Source organism: Mus musculus, chromosome 2, assembly GCF_000001635.26.
Source record: "Mus musculus strain C57BL/6J chromosome 2, GRCm38.p6 C57BL/6J".
Taxonomy (NCBI): Eukaryota; Metazoa; Chordata; class Mammalia; order Rodentia; family Muridae; genus Mus; species Mus musculus.
Window position 1 is genome coordinate 156,488,743 of NC_000068.7, and position 14,016 is coordinate 156,502,758.

Sequence of the window (14,016 nt, forward strand, 5' to 3'; positions counted from 1 at the left end):
GCTTGTCAAAGAAAGAGTCTTATTATACATTTCTAAAATGTTATTTTTATTTTTAATTAATACAGTTTTAAAATAGGCTTAAACAGGGTTTATTGAGCTCCTTCTCTTCCTTTTATCCGAAGCCACGAGCATCTGAAAAAAAAATTCCATTTTAGCATCTAGGGTTTATGTACGTGGATTTAGTTGTTTATTTGAGGCCAGGTCTTACTGTGCGCTCACTATGTAATACAGGCTGGCCTCGAACTCATAGCGAGCCTCTCCCACAGCTAGGAGAGCAGACATGAGCTCTCTTTCATACCTGGCTAGACTCAAGTTTTAAGGCGATTGTGTAAAGATCTGGGCCCTGCCATGGTGGGGACATGGTGGTACACACCTTTCCATCCCAGCACTTGGGAGGCAGAGGCAGGTTGGTTTCTGTGAATTCCAGGACAGCCTGGTCTACAAAGCAAGTTGTGGGCCAACCAGATGTAGAAGGAGATGGAGGTGGAGCAGAAAAGGAGAAGGAATAAAACAGAGGGAAACCCAGGAGGATCCGCGTCCTTTATCACCAGCCCGTGGCATGGCGGCATGTCCTTGGGACGGCGGGGGAAGAAGATCACTTGAGGCCAGGTGTTTGACTCAAGCCTGTCCTGTTCTGATACTTGGAGATAACGTAGCTGATACTCTGCTAAGATGTCCCTTGTAGATACCACTTGACTTTCCAGGATGTGGTGTCCTGACAAGCCTGCCCGCCGTAAGCTGAAATGAATGCATGCTTCATTATTGCCATTTTATTAGTAATATCCTATAGACAGTCAGGACTTCCCAAAGAGACACAGTGGAAGCACAGAACTAGAAGTAAGAAATCCTATTCTCAGAGAGCACGGCAAAGGATGCTGGGTTGTATTCTTGAGTATATTTGTTTTAAGAGTTAGGAACTACCAAGGACCTTGGCGTGAAAGTGAACCAGTCTGATTTGGCGTGGAGATTGCTCTGCTACTCAGGAAGAAAATAACAACCCCAAAATATTGTACTGAAATTTAAAATCCCCAGAAGCGGTGTGCCTGAGTTTTCAAATATAGAAGCCTCAGGATTTTAATAAGTTTATTTGTACAGAATGCGGTCTAGGTGATTTTAATATGCAGTCTTGGAACATACCCACCAAAGGAAATATAATTGCTGCTCATATATGGAGAAATGCGAATGTCGTGGTGATTGGAACAAGAATAAGTGGCTGACACATGTGGGAAATGTAGGACGGGAGCAGAATGTTTTCGTGGAAGTCACACAGGGCTTTTGTTTGTCTTTGGTGACCTAAGAGATTCCACCCTGTCTTCCATAGGTCCATTCTTACCCCCACACCAACATTACGTATTACCACAATGGTATCTGTCGAGTACTGTTCAGTTCTATTTTCCAGTAGATGTGACCCTTAGCCCTGGAAGGAACACCACAGTGTTCAGAGCACAGTGGTAAAAGGCCAAGGGGGAAAGCCAACATGGAATCAGGACAGATGACGCTTGCCAGAACCGTGCAGGGAGAGGAAGGTTCTGCGAGGCTGGAAGGGTGTGTGGATGCTTTGGCGGGGAGACGGCTGGGAAAGGCTTCTTGGAAGCAGGAAGAGTTAAGCCACATATTCAGGAAAGGATGTGGAGTAGGCAGAGCACTTGAGGATGCAGGCTGTGCCGCACACACCGTGAACCTCGGCATGTATCTAGGAGCAAGGCAATTCCCTTGTTTACCTTGTGCAGGCGCGTTATGTAAGGAGACAGTTGAAGACTCATGGGGAGTGCTGAGACGGATGTAATGAGAGAGTCCAAATAAAGGAGTTTGAAATTTTAATGCAGGAAATGATGAGCTGTCAGATTTCAGCTGGAAGGTGGGGATGGGACCGGCAACGGCGAGTCTAGGCAAGCTGAAGTGTTTCTATTCCTGGGCTGAAGCTTTGAATGCTGGCAGTTCTTCTTTTAATGGGGGCTGTGGGGTCCTCAGCATTTATTTACCTAGCTGTTCATATTTTAATGCTTTTATTAGCATATATTAAGTTACACAGTGACAGGTTTTCTGGTTTCACATTGTCATAAGGATCTGTGTGTTTACTAAGATGGGGTCCGATGTGTGGATCGTTGACTTCGTGCCCATTCGCTCAACCGCTTGCTGTGATTTTTGCATGCATTTCTCCTTCTTTCGAGAGGATACGCCTGTATCTATGCATCCAGGCCCCTGGCCGTGGCCTCACTGGAGTTCCTTGGTGTTCCCCCTGGGCCTGAGCTCTTTCTCCTGTGAGGAGGTTATGTTGGGCTTTTTGCTGGGGGTAGTCGAGTGCAGGAGAGAGAAGATGGGCCTGCCGTTCAGATCCGGAGAGCTAGGCCACAAGTGGGGAGGAGAGCAGACTGAAGAAGCTAAGGGGCACGTTTTTGAAGATGTGACTCAAGTCTTACCTGTGACAGAAGTGGGGTAGAGTATTTCTCAGGTGGTGTCCAGTTTAGCACTGGCTTACCAGAGGATCTGCAGGAAAATTTGGAATAGTCACTTGAAATTCCTCTCCTAGCTATTTCCAGGGAGCTACAGGTTGAGGAAAGAGTTCCAAGAGTCTGGGCTGAAGCCAAACAGAGGACCCAGGAAGGGGATTTGTGGATGTACCCCATACCCCAGGGGCTGCCTGGACACCAGGGTCGTGTAAATTCTGCTTGCCACAGCCCAAAGTGTCTACATATATGCTGTTGGATTTTTAAAATAATATAAAGTATTTGTTTTATGACATGTATATTTGCTCTCTCTCTCTCTCTCTCTCTCTCTCTCTCTCTGTGTGTGTGTGTTAGTGTTGGTGATGGTATAGGCTCTAAGAGGGAGCTGGATGTCCTCCCTCCCACCCTGCAGCTGGAGTTCCAGGTCGTTCTGAGCTCCCTGGTGTGGGTGCTGGGAATTGAACTTCGGTCCTTTGCAAGAATAGCAGGTGCTCTTAACCACTGGGCTCTCTCGCCACCCATCTTTGGATGTTTTTAAACACAAAACTATGTAAAGAGCTTTTACCCATTGACCCCACCAGACCAGGACTGGCAACCCTCAGGGCTGAAGGAAGGAAGGTCCTGGGCTCAGCAGGCAGGACTGTGACCCTGCATGGGCTTGAACTCCCTCAGAGCAGCTGTTATGTTTGTTGTGTCCGGAGCTCACGTGCTTGGTGGAGTTTGTCTTTATGGAACTGGCTTGAAGTTGCCTCCCTGCTCCTTAAGATCAGAGTAAAGGCGGGAAGAGAGCTACCCTGAGTGAATCAGTGCAGCCCCGCCCTCCTCCTCCCCATCTGGCTGTTCAACAGCAGCAATGGGGACATGCAGGCCTCCTGCTTCAGCTCTCAAGGACTTCCATGTGGGCTCTGTGGGTGGAGGACACCGGTGACCTCTTCATGGCCCTGGGCTCACCTGTAGTCTGCCTAGTACCCTTTGCTTTGGGCCTGTCCTGTGCCCATGGGAATGCAGAGAGGACTATGCCAGGACCTGGGTTTGAGGCCCTGGGATCCACCCCTACCCCCTCCACACATTTGAATACATAAATAAATTAAATGTTTTGTTTGATGTGGTTTGGTCCTGATTTTTTTTTTGAGACAGGTCTCATTTTGTAGCCTAGGCTGCCCTCAAACTTGTGATAATCCTCCTGCCTCAGCTTCCCAAGTGCTGATGATATAGGTGTGAGAGCCCCCCCCCCACCCCTGGCATAGATAAATAAATAGAAGTGTGAGCCCTGGAGCAGGTGGGTGTTGGATGCCTGTCTCTCGGAGGCCTCTCATGGTGGAGGGTTGAGGATAAGTCCCCCCCCCCCCCGCCCCCAGGTCTTGTGTGAGTGTTGCTCATATGACACAGGGGACTTAGACCAAAGAGGGATGCTTCCTGCCCAGTTCTCTTACTCTGGGCATGGTCGGGGAAGGGGTGCTTTTGGCTTTGAAACAAAACAACCTTACAAGGTAATATACTTCTTGCCCATACTCACGTGTTGGTTGTGATGGCACCTGCCTGTAATCTCAGCTGAGGGTGGGGGTGGGGCTGAGACTGAAGGATCAAGACTTCAAGCTTCGGGTGCTGGGTTAGCTCAGTGGATAAAGGTGCATTTAGCACAGGTTGGATCCCCAGAACCAATCATGGAAGAGAGAACCAAGTTCCTCTGCATGTGTGCATGTGCATACAAACCACAACAACAATAAAAAATTTAAAAATAGTTTAGTGCAGCATGGACTACATAGTGCATTCAAGGCTAGCTCGGCTGGGCTGTATGCTGAGACCTTGTCTCAAAACCAAAAAGGAACCAAGTAACTCCAAGGCACCTGGAGTAAGCCTGAAGCTTCCCTCTCATCCATCCCATCCCTAAGGTCGTCTAATGTTCCTAACTTCTCTTCATGGTGGCGAGTCTCGTTTATAATCCTTACAACATGAATAAAACATGAAGCTGTGCCGCTGAAGTTGCTGTCTGTTGGAGCTGGCTAATTCCAACAGAATAGCCGGACAGCACCTTCCTGGCCTGGTCTGGCATCTCATTTAATGTTGCAGAGGGGAAATCTGTCCCAGAGATTTCCCCCAAGTCCCTCAGCTTGGGGATGAGTCCCAGAGAGGTGAGGTGGTACATTTGTGGCAGACAGCCCAAGCCCTGCTACCCTGACCACTCCCACGGGCAGCAAGGAGTATTTTCTACTGGTGCCTATCTGTGTTGATCCAGGGGGCACCATCTTGACATCATTCTGTGAAGCTGGGGCTGGTGTGTGCGTGTGTGTGTGTGCATGTGTGTGTGTGTATGTTAGAGTTACTGCAGCTTGGGAAGTGAGGGAGCTGCCTAAACTCACAAACACAGGTCAGGAATCCAAGGCTTTCTCAGTTTGTGTTCAGTGCCGTACATCCGCTGAGGGGCTGTTATAGTCTAGGTGTAGTGGGACAGTCAGCCCGTCCAGGGCCTTGCTGGCATCTGGTGCAGAGCGCAGGACCCTAGAGACTCCCTCATCATCCTTAGGAAGGGTCTGGACGCACAGGGAAGGAGGCCCTCACACTCTCATTCTTCCTTGTCCCTCTGTCCCTCTGTCTTCCACCCCTGCCTTCTGTCTGGTTCTCTGTCCCCACAGAGCATGCAAGCAGTTCCTGCCCCCTTGTTGTCACATTATCATCCTTCCCCCTGTCACATGCTCTCCTTCATTCCAATGCAGGCGTGCTGGTCACCATGACAACAGAGACAGGTCCCGATTCTGAGGTGAAGAAGGCTCAGGAGGAGACTCCACAGCAGCCCGAGGCTGCCGCAGCTGTGACCACCCCGGTGACCCCCGCGGGCCACAGCCACCCAGAGACCAATTCCAATGAGAAGCATCTGACCCAGCAGGACACGAGGCCTGCTGAACAGGTATGTACTGGGCCTGGGACATCCCTCTTCCCTCCCCACTCGTCCTCTTGGTCTGGGTTTTAGGGTCCTGGTATTTCCTTAGCTGGAAAGGAAGGATGCAGATTCGTTCATGACCTGTTACACACTGAACTCTGGGCTGGGGCATGCTGGCCATTTTATATTTAATTCCCCAGTCCCAAGAGGGGAGGTTTCATCTCCCCCATTTTATGCTGAGAAGATCTGTGGCTTAGTGCAGTGAATCTTGCACCCAAAGCCACATACAAAGCTAGAGGTGGAGGTGAGAGCCAGAACACAGTCCTTTCCACGTTCGTCTCCTGCCCTCTGCTCAAGCTTGGCAAACCCAGCAAGACCTTGACAAAACTCATCCCCCGAGAACTACAGAAGCCTGTGGGAGGGGCTCACTGAGCCCCCCTCTTACGACTCCCTAATTCGTAACAGGCACAGGGAGGCAAGGGCTTGGCCACACTCACGGAGGGAGCCAGCTCTTCCCTTCATTGTGATCACCACAGCTCCCGTCTTACGTTAGACCTAGTGACACGTAAGGTGGGAGAGACCAGACAGATGTCCTGATGAGTCACTCACTGTTCTAGGGAGAGGGACAAGGCAGTTCTCTGGGCTGCTTCTATCTGCAGAGGCTGTCCACGGTAGCAGTAGCCTGCAGGAAGACACAAACTCACGTGAGCTGAGGCTCATGTGGAAACCTCAAATCCCTACCATTATACACCAACCCGTTTACAAACCCTGGTCACCCTGAGGCTCTTAGAAGGTGGCATGTCTTATTTTAGGGGCATCTTGGCCTCAGCCACCCTGTTACTCCTGCTGTTTCAAGTTCTCTGACTTCTTTCCTTGCTTGGCCCCACAGAGCCTGGATATGGACGATAAGGATTACAGTGAGGCCGATGGCCTGTCGGAGAGGACCACGCCCAGTAAGGCCCAGAAGTCACCTCAGAAGATTGCCAAGAAGTTCAAGAGTGCCATATGCCGCGTCACCCTGCTCGATGCTTCTGAGTATGAGTGTGAAGTGGAGGTAGGGGACGCCCAGCGCCATATGCCCTGCCCCAGGCCGGCTGGCCCCAGTACCATATGCCCTGGCCCAGGCTGGCTGGCCCCAGCGCCAGGCTAGCTCCTGTGTGTCCTGAGTCCAAGCCAAACCACAGGAGGACCCACTGTGATGTCCGGAGTGATGGCTTGGCCTGGTACTCCCTGGTACAGATGGTGACACCGAGGTCCAGAAAGGGTCATTACTATTGCAGACCAAATTAAGACTCAGCACGGACTGGCATCAGGAAAAGGTGTCTCGGGGTATCCGTGCCTTGGTAAAAATGTCCCCATTTAAGAACTGATATGCAGGGTTGACCACAAAATAATCCCACTGTGATTCCTAGTTCCACTCTATCTCCTGCAACCCCCACTCCCATCCCCTGGCTCTGGCTCGCATCTTTTGAGGGCATCTTCTCTTTTTCTCCCACAAGTCATAGAACTTTGGTTTTCAGCTGCTTCTCTTGGTTTCTGTTAAGCAGAAATCTCCAGCATGCTTTCAGGCAGGTCCATAGTCTAGGAAGACCCTGGCAGGGCTTGTAAGAGAGACCTAGATGCAGTGGGCATTATAGACCCAGAGAGGGGAGCCTGTGGCAGGAGTGCTGAGGTCCTGCCCTGCTGAGGGGAGGCTTGTGGGAACTCTTCCTGTGTGCACTGGGACCTGGGTCAGCTCCCAGCCCCAACAACAGGTCCACCGGCCTCACAAAAACTCTTCTTTCTCCCTCAGAAGCACGGCCGGGGCCAGGTGCTGTTTGACCTGGTCTGTGAGCACCTTAACCTCCTGGAGAAGGACTACTTCGGTCTGACCTACTGTGATGCTGACAGCCAGAAGGTGCCCAGCTGGGGAGGCAGGGTGTGGCGGGTGGGCAGGGAGAATTCTGCAGTCCTGACCATAGCCTCCAGCTTCCCACAGACTTTCAGTAGGCATCTCCTGTTTCTAAGTTAGCAGCCCTAACCGCTCACAGGTCTCTGGCCCCTGCCCCTAGTCTTTTCTAAGGAATTCCCAAATGTGTAGTGGGAGAGCTATGATGTAGATGCAAGGGCTCCCTGAATAACAGAGCGGTCCCTATCCAGTGTCTTCTTCCCACCCGAGGGGGTGCTGCCTGTCTTTCCTGCTAGTTACAGCCACAATACTTGGTCACTGTGGCCATCTTAGGGCAAGCCCAGCCCCAGTACCATGTCCAAACCCTGCTGGGAATCCAGGCCTCATTCCCTAATGCCAGGTAAATGGATCCAGGCAAGGATGTCCCCATGAGAGTCTGTGGCTGGCTACTTCTGGATAGTCGTCTCTCCTAGTTCCACCCTGCCCACTCCTGCATCTTGCTTCTAAAGGACAAATCTATTCTCTTCCAGAATTGGCTGGACCCCTCCAAGGAAATCAAGAAGCAGATCCGGAGTGAGTGTTTGCTTGTGGTTGGCGTGTGAGGATGGGTGGGCAGGGCTGGCTCCAGTGCTCCCACCGACTTTGGGATGTGCTCCTGGGTCTCCTCTGCCATTCATGGCTGGTCTAAGTGAAGGCAGTACAGGAACGATGTAGAATTACGTTAGAGGTTATAAGTCTGAGGCCCAGAGAATAGAAGCAATGGTGAGAGCCACACAGCAGATTAGTAAAGAAACCTTAAATGCATCCAGGAAATCAGCCCTGCGGAGTCTTCCAGAAAGAGGGGACAAACAGATGACCTGGATACAGTTAGCCTTCTGTCCAGGGACTGTGGAGTAACTAACAGCCCTCCACTCAGGTCCATAGAGTGGCAGCTACTTACACAAGGTCACAGAGCCAAGTGCTGGCTCAGCCCATCTTGAGCCCTGGCTTTTGTCTTGTTCTCGTTTCAATGCCTCTGGAGGAGGGAGATGAGCAGGTTGGCAGCCTGTCTTTTCTGGCCCCAAGAGAAGGAGCGTGTTGGGAAGGGTGAGAAGGCTTTCAAATAGTGGAGGGAGGAGGTGGGTAGCCTTAGCAAATGGACCTGCAGTAGGTGGAGACCTGGGGCCTCCATCCCAGGCCCCACACCTTGGATATGCTTGGCCTCTTCAGGGTTGGACTCCCTGGTCTCCTGGCTGAGAAGCTGTAGCTGAGTCTGTTGCTATGACAGCAGGTAGCTGGCCCTTGGAAGCCAGCTGACTCTACAGGACGGGACTTGAGGAGCTTTTCCTGTAGATTCCTGACAGTTGGAGACAAAGAGGCAGGCACATAGGCAAAGCATGTTTCTGTAGGTCAGCAGGCTTTTAGGTCTGAATTTTAGGTTGTCTTCTAGTAGTGCCAGCCCTGCTGGGAGGCCAGCCTTTCATGCTTTGAAAGAATTGGAACGGATGCAGGCAGCCAAGTGTGTAGAGTTAATAAAGACTAGTAGCCTGGAAAAGAGAGGCAGGCCGGCCCAGTGACAGTGCCCTAGGGTCACTGCCCAGAGCAAGCCTGGAGGTCCTGCCCACCTGTCTTGACACATGGACATGGTCCTGTGACAGCTCAAGCCACGGCCTTCTCACCCTGTAGCCTCCATCCTTAGAAGTGCCTACTCTAGAGGACAGGGGAATTGCCTTAATAGGTAAAGTGCTTGCTGCTTAAGCATGTGGCCCCAAGCTCAGATTCTCAGCCCTGTGGTAAAGCTAGTAGGACCGCACACATTTGTAACATGGTGGGTTCCAGGGCTTGCTGTCCAGCCAGTCTAGCCACAGTGATAAGCTGCGAGGTCAGTGAGGAAGTAGTATCAGAGAATTAGCTGAAAGTGGGTGAGCCAGCACTCATGCAATTCAAGGGGCACTAACTGGAGTCTGTGTCTAAGGAAAAGAGGGAGGACTTAAGGGTGAGAGGGAAGTATGTAGGCTGTGAGGGGGAGTGGGGATGCGTGTGATCAAGATACATTGTGCATTTGTATGACCCTGTCAAGAGTAAGTAGTGCTGGAGAGACAGGTCAGTGGTTAAAAGCACTTGCTGCTCTTGCACAGGACCTGGGGAAGCTGCCCAGCACACACCAGCTGTAACTCTAGTTCCAGGGGGGAATCTGGTGCCCTCTTCTGGCATCTGCATGCACTGCATGCACATGGCGCACTTGATACACAGGCAAAACTCTTTTATGTGTCGAATAAAAACCAAATAAATCTTCAAAAATAATAATAGCGAGATAGAAAGGTAGACAAAGGAAGACGTCCCACATCAACCTCTGATCTCCATAATCCATGAACAAGGTCAACACACACACACACACACACACACCCCTCCTCTATTAGAGCTATGCCTCTGTGCCCATCTCTGAAATGGCCACCTACTCACCCCAGTCCTGTCCTTTGGTACCCCAGGGGAGCAGTTTTGCCTCCTTTCTGTAGCTGGTCACTTCCCCTCACCCTTGATGGTGGTGGCTTCATGAGCCCTGGTATCCAGGGCTTCTGAGGTAGCTATCCTTCCCTCAAGCCTCGTTGCCTGTCACCTAAGACACCTTGAGCCATGCCTCTGAGGCTCTGCTTCTTCTCAGCAAGTGGACTAGCCCTTCCGGCCTCAGCTGGAGTGACAGGAAAGTGACACACACTTAGACATGACCAGGCATAGCTGCCGTGTGCATTTCAGAACTGTCCTGTGTCTCAGTCTCCTCACTGTAAAGTGGGGTGGTGGTAGCAGAGCTTTGGGCTTGCTCTGAGGAGGAAATGAAGTGTCATATATACGACAGACACAGCAGCACCTGCCCGGGTACACTCAGTGTACACTGGCTCTGTACTCTTTGCTGTCACTGCCGTCCTTCCTGAGTCAGAGCCTGTGTCCCTGGAGGCCTTTTCTAAGGAGTCTTTGTGACTGAGCTCTGGGGTCAGGTGACCAGAGTTTGGAAACCTGCTCTCTGTAACCAATTAGCTGACTGGTCTTTAGAATCTTTGTCTGTGGAAAGGAAGTAGAGGTGGGAAGGCAGCTTCCCGGCAGAGTACTTGCCTGGCAGGCTCAAGGCCCTGGTTTGGTCCTGAGTGCTGAAAAGAAAACCTGCGGCAAAACAGAACAGCAACAAAATTAGCCAACCATCCAATCAGCAAAAACCGCACTCTTAGGGTGATGATGTTGCCTGGGTCTCCATGTTCTCATCTGCTAACAGTGCTTTGGTGAAGGGGTTTCTTTTTATCTTCTTTCCCATTATTAACGCAGCATGCACGCTCGCACGCGCGTGCACACGCACGCGCACGCACACACACACACACACACACACACACACACGAAGGTCAGAGGATGCTCCAGGAGTTTCTCTTTTCACTGTGGGTTCCGGAGACTGAACTCAGGTCATCAAGCCTGGGTGACAGGCACTTTTCCCCACTGAGCCACCTCACTGGCCTACTCCCAAGTCTGTTAGCCTGGGCCTCAGTTTCCCTGTCTATCAAATGGAAATGATGTTCCAGGAGCAGGAAATCCATGAGAGATTGCTCACAGGCTAGGGCATCTAGACGTTGATGAGTCCTCTCTGATGTCTCCTGCCTTTCCCTCTTAGGTAGCCCCTGGAACTTTGCCTTCACAGTCAAGTTCTACCCTCCTGACCCAGCTCAGCTGACAGAAGACATCACAAGGTGAGGACTGTGAGGAGAGGGGTAGTGTGCTGGTCCTGTGGAACTGTGAGCGGGGCCAGGCATGCTGGCCCCGGGAGACAAAGGCTGTATGTGTTAGAGTAGCGAATGCAGAGGGGTCCCTGGGATCCGTGTGCCTTTAGAAGGACAGATGTATCTAAATGCCGTGTGACTGACAGAATGGTTCATCAGATAAAGGCTCTTGTCCACAAGCCTGGCACCTTGAGTCCAGTCCAAGGAAGCCATAAGAAAAGCAATTCCAAAGCCATCAACTAAGATGGTTGCTGTCAGGCTCTGAGAACTCTCTAACCTGTGGGGACTGGGCCTGAAAGCTGAGTGAAGTTAAATATTGTAGATATTTATGTTTGAAAAGCCATACATTTTAAATCTTGACAGCCAATATGAACTTTTTGTAAATCCAGTGGGAACCCTCCCTGGGCCAGGCGACCTGGCAGGTCTGATGTTCTGGGTGGAGCGCCAGTGTGTGTGTTGAGAAGGAGGGGTGACAGGCTTGGCATGTGGCAGTTAGATGTCCTCTTGTGCAGATCAGGCATGTGGAGGTGAGAGGGAACACACGAGCCCCATGGAGGCTGCCTCGGCTACTGCGGTGAGTTTGGGCCACAGAGGTTCAAGTGGCCTGAGAATTGGCAGTGAGGACCGAGCGTCCCTCTGGGTGGAGCATGCATGGGCTCACCCTGCCTCTGGAAAGCAGGACAGGAAGAAGCCCCCTGTCTTTACGTCCTGTCAGAGACAGGGCCTCAGCATTCACATGATGTCTTGGTCTGGCACCATTCACACCGTGGGCCTTGCACTCTCAAAGTAAACGGAGGACTTGGAGCTTTTCGCAGTGGGAGGAGCCGCTAAGCTGCCCTGGCTCACTCCCACTGGGCCCTTTTCTTTCCTCTCTGTTCTCTTTTGTTGGGGTGCTAGGGATTGGACCCAGGGCCTTGTGCATTTTAGACAAGCACTGTATACAAGCTATATCTCCGGCCCTCTTTTTATTTAAAAAATTAATTATTTTAGTCTTATTTTACTAATACTTAGGTGTCAGTGTGAGGTGTGTGTAGGTGCCTGTAAAGGCTAGAAGTAGGTGTCAGATCTCCTGGGTCTAGCATTTCAGGCAATTGTGAATGACCCTGCATGGGTCATGGGAACAGAGCACAGGTCCTCTGGAGCAGCCGTGTATACTCCTAACCTCTGAGCATCTTCCCAGTGCCACTTCTTAAGACATTCTGAAACAGTCTCAGTAAGCTTCCTGGGCTGGCTTTGAACTTCGGATCCTCTTGCCTCAGCCTCCTTAGCCTGAAGTTCTAGGCCTGTACCACCAGGCCTGGATAACGAGTCCACTGTTAAAGGCTCATAGCCACTGGTTAGACAGGATACCAAGTTTCAAGATGCTGCCTCTGGCCTTGGGAGAGACAACAGATGTTTCTGAAATAGAGCAGGTCCCAGGCCTTGGCCTCATTAGCCCCTCTCTGAGCCCCAAGATCAGCTTGGAGCCAAGGTGACAGCAGCCATATCCTTAATGCATAGCTTTAGGCCAGCACAGCTACCAGAATGTGTCTTTTTTGTGCCAGACCCTAGGCTTGGGGCTTCCGGGGACACCAGGAGGAAGGTGAGCCCTGTCCAGCACAGATGGCTCCATCCAGAAGGCAGGGTTGCAGGAGCAGCTGACTTAGTCAAAAATAGTGAGGCCCCAAATAAACTGGTCAAAATGACAAATTGATTGAAATGAAGGATTGGCCAGAGCCTTGTCAATGGTCTTTGAATTTTTAGACTCTTGAACAAATGTCACAGGCCCATGCTGGACTCCCGTGGAGTGTGAGCCACTGCAGATCCCGGGCCTCTGCACACACTGACGCTGCATGTGACGTCACTGGCTTTGGTTCTGACTTTGAAACAATGTCACAGAACCCTGAGTATTCTACTAAGTCAAAGTGACTTTGAAGGAAGAGACGTGGGCAGTTAGTGAAAACCTGACAAAACTCAGTAGGAAATGGCAAGGAGACATCCCTGGCTGAAGGAGCAGTGGCCCAAGCCTTACCTCAGTGAACAGTAACTGTGGAAATAGTTACAAAATGGCTTAGAAGGTAAAACCATCAACTGTGAATGTAGACCACAAAAGTCTCAGCCTGGTGGCTGGAAATGTTTCCTTAGACCAACTTGGTTAGTAAACAATTCACTTAGGGCTGGAGGCAGAAGAAAGTTTGAGGAAAGGGCCAGCAAGATGGTTCAGTGGTAAAGGTGCTTGCCACCAAGTCTGATGACCCGAGTTCGATCCCCAGGACCCCATGTGTTAGGAGAGAATCTACTCCCAGAGTTGTCTTCTGGCCTCTGCACACTCTGTGACATGCACATGACTCCTTCCCTCCATATACCCCCTCTCCCCAACCCCCCCCCACTTTCTCACTGAATCAATGTAGAAAAAAAGCGTTTTTAACAGGTCCTCCGGGCTGTGGGGTGTGGTACAGAGGCTATGTACACTTGGAGAGTTGGGAGTGTTAATGTGGAGACCTCTCTTAAGGTATGACACCAGATATGACCAAGAGCTCTGGAACCAGGTGTAGCATTTGGTCCTATTTGCATCTTAAATATTCATATTCATATTAAAACAGCCATCAGTTAAAGCCATGCCCATTTCTGTGTTCACTGACCAGAAATGTCTAGAACACCATGTGAATGACTGATGGCCTCGGAGAGAGGACTGGAAATGGCCCTCAACAGGAAACACAGAGACACCACTAAAGTTTCCTCCCCTCCCCCCACCTGAAAAAAAATATTAACTTGCAAGCGTGGGGGATGCAGCTCTGTTGGTAGAGTGCTTGCCTAGCTTGCAGGGAGCCTTGGGTTCTGTCCCCAGCACCGCATAAGCCAGGTGTGGGGGTACATGCCTGTCATCCTGTCACTTGGGAGACTGAGTCTGAGGCCAGGTTCAGTTAAGTAGTGATACCCTTTAAATAGAAAACACAGAACATAATTGATTTCATAATTAAAACTACATAACATCCTGGCATAGTGGCACATGCCTATAACCCCAGCACATACAAGGTGGAGGCAGGAGGATTCATATTCAAGAACAGCCTGGGCTGTATAATGAGT

At 50.8% G+C, this 14,016-nt stretch overlaps 1 protein-coding gene and 1 long non-coding RNA gene across 37 annotated transcripts in view; one reads left to right on the forward strand and one right to left on the reverse strand.

The window, feature by feature from the left end:
- The window catches only part of Epb41l1 (erythrocyte membrane protein band 4.1 like 1), a 125,620-nt gene that overhangs the window by 71,148 nt on the left and 40,456 nt on the right, over nt 1–14,016 (forward strand). For all 33 annotated transcript variants that reach the window (XM_006498711.4, XM_030247282.1, XM_011239275.3 and 30 more), the window contains 5 exons: nt 5,162–5,352; nt 6,215–6,379; nt 7,118–7,222; nt 7,744–7,786; nt 10,845–10,920. In XM_006498711.4, coding sequence (XP_006498774.1) covers nt 5,176–5,352; nt 6,215–6,379; nt 7,118–7,222; nt 7,744–7,786; nt 10,845–10,920 — 566 coding nt within the window. In that variant the 5' untranslated portion in view covers nt 5,162–5,175. Of the gene's footprint in view, nt 1–5,161; nt 5,353–6,214; nt 6,380–7,117; nt 7,223–7,743; nt 7,787–10,844; nt 10,921–14,016 lie in introns of those variants that run through there.
- On the reverse strand, nt 29–10,051 carry Gm33977. Of its 4 annotated transcripts, XR_003954080.1 has the most exons (4): nt 6,093–6,217; nt 5,935–6,007; nt 2,421–2,487; nt 29–132 (listed from the first exon to the last, which is right to left on the reverse strand). It is a non-coding gene; the product is annotated as a predicted gene, 33977 (long non-coding RNA). The 4 variants fall into 4 exon arrangements; XR_375167.4 differs by lacking the exons at nt 29–132; nt 6,093–6,217 and adding an exon at nt 9,656–10,051 and having other exon boundaries at nt 975–2,487; XR_375166.4 differs by lacking the exon at nt 29–132 and having other exon boundaries at nt 975–2,487; nt 6,102–6,217.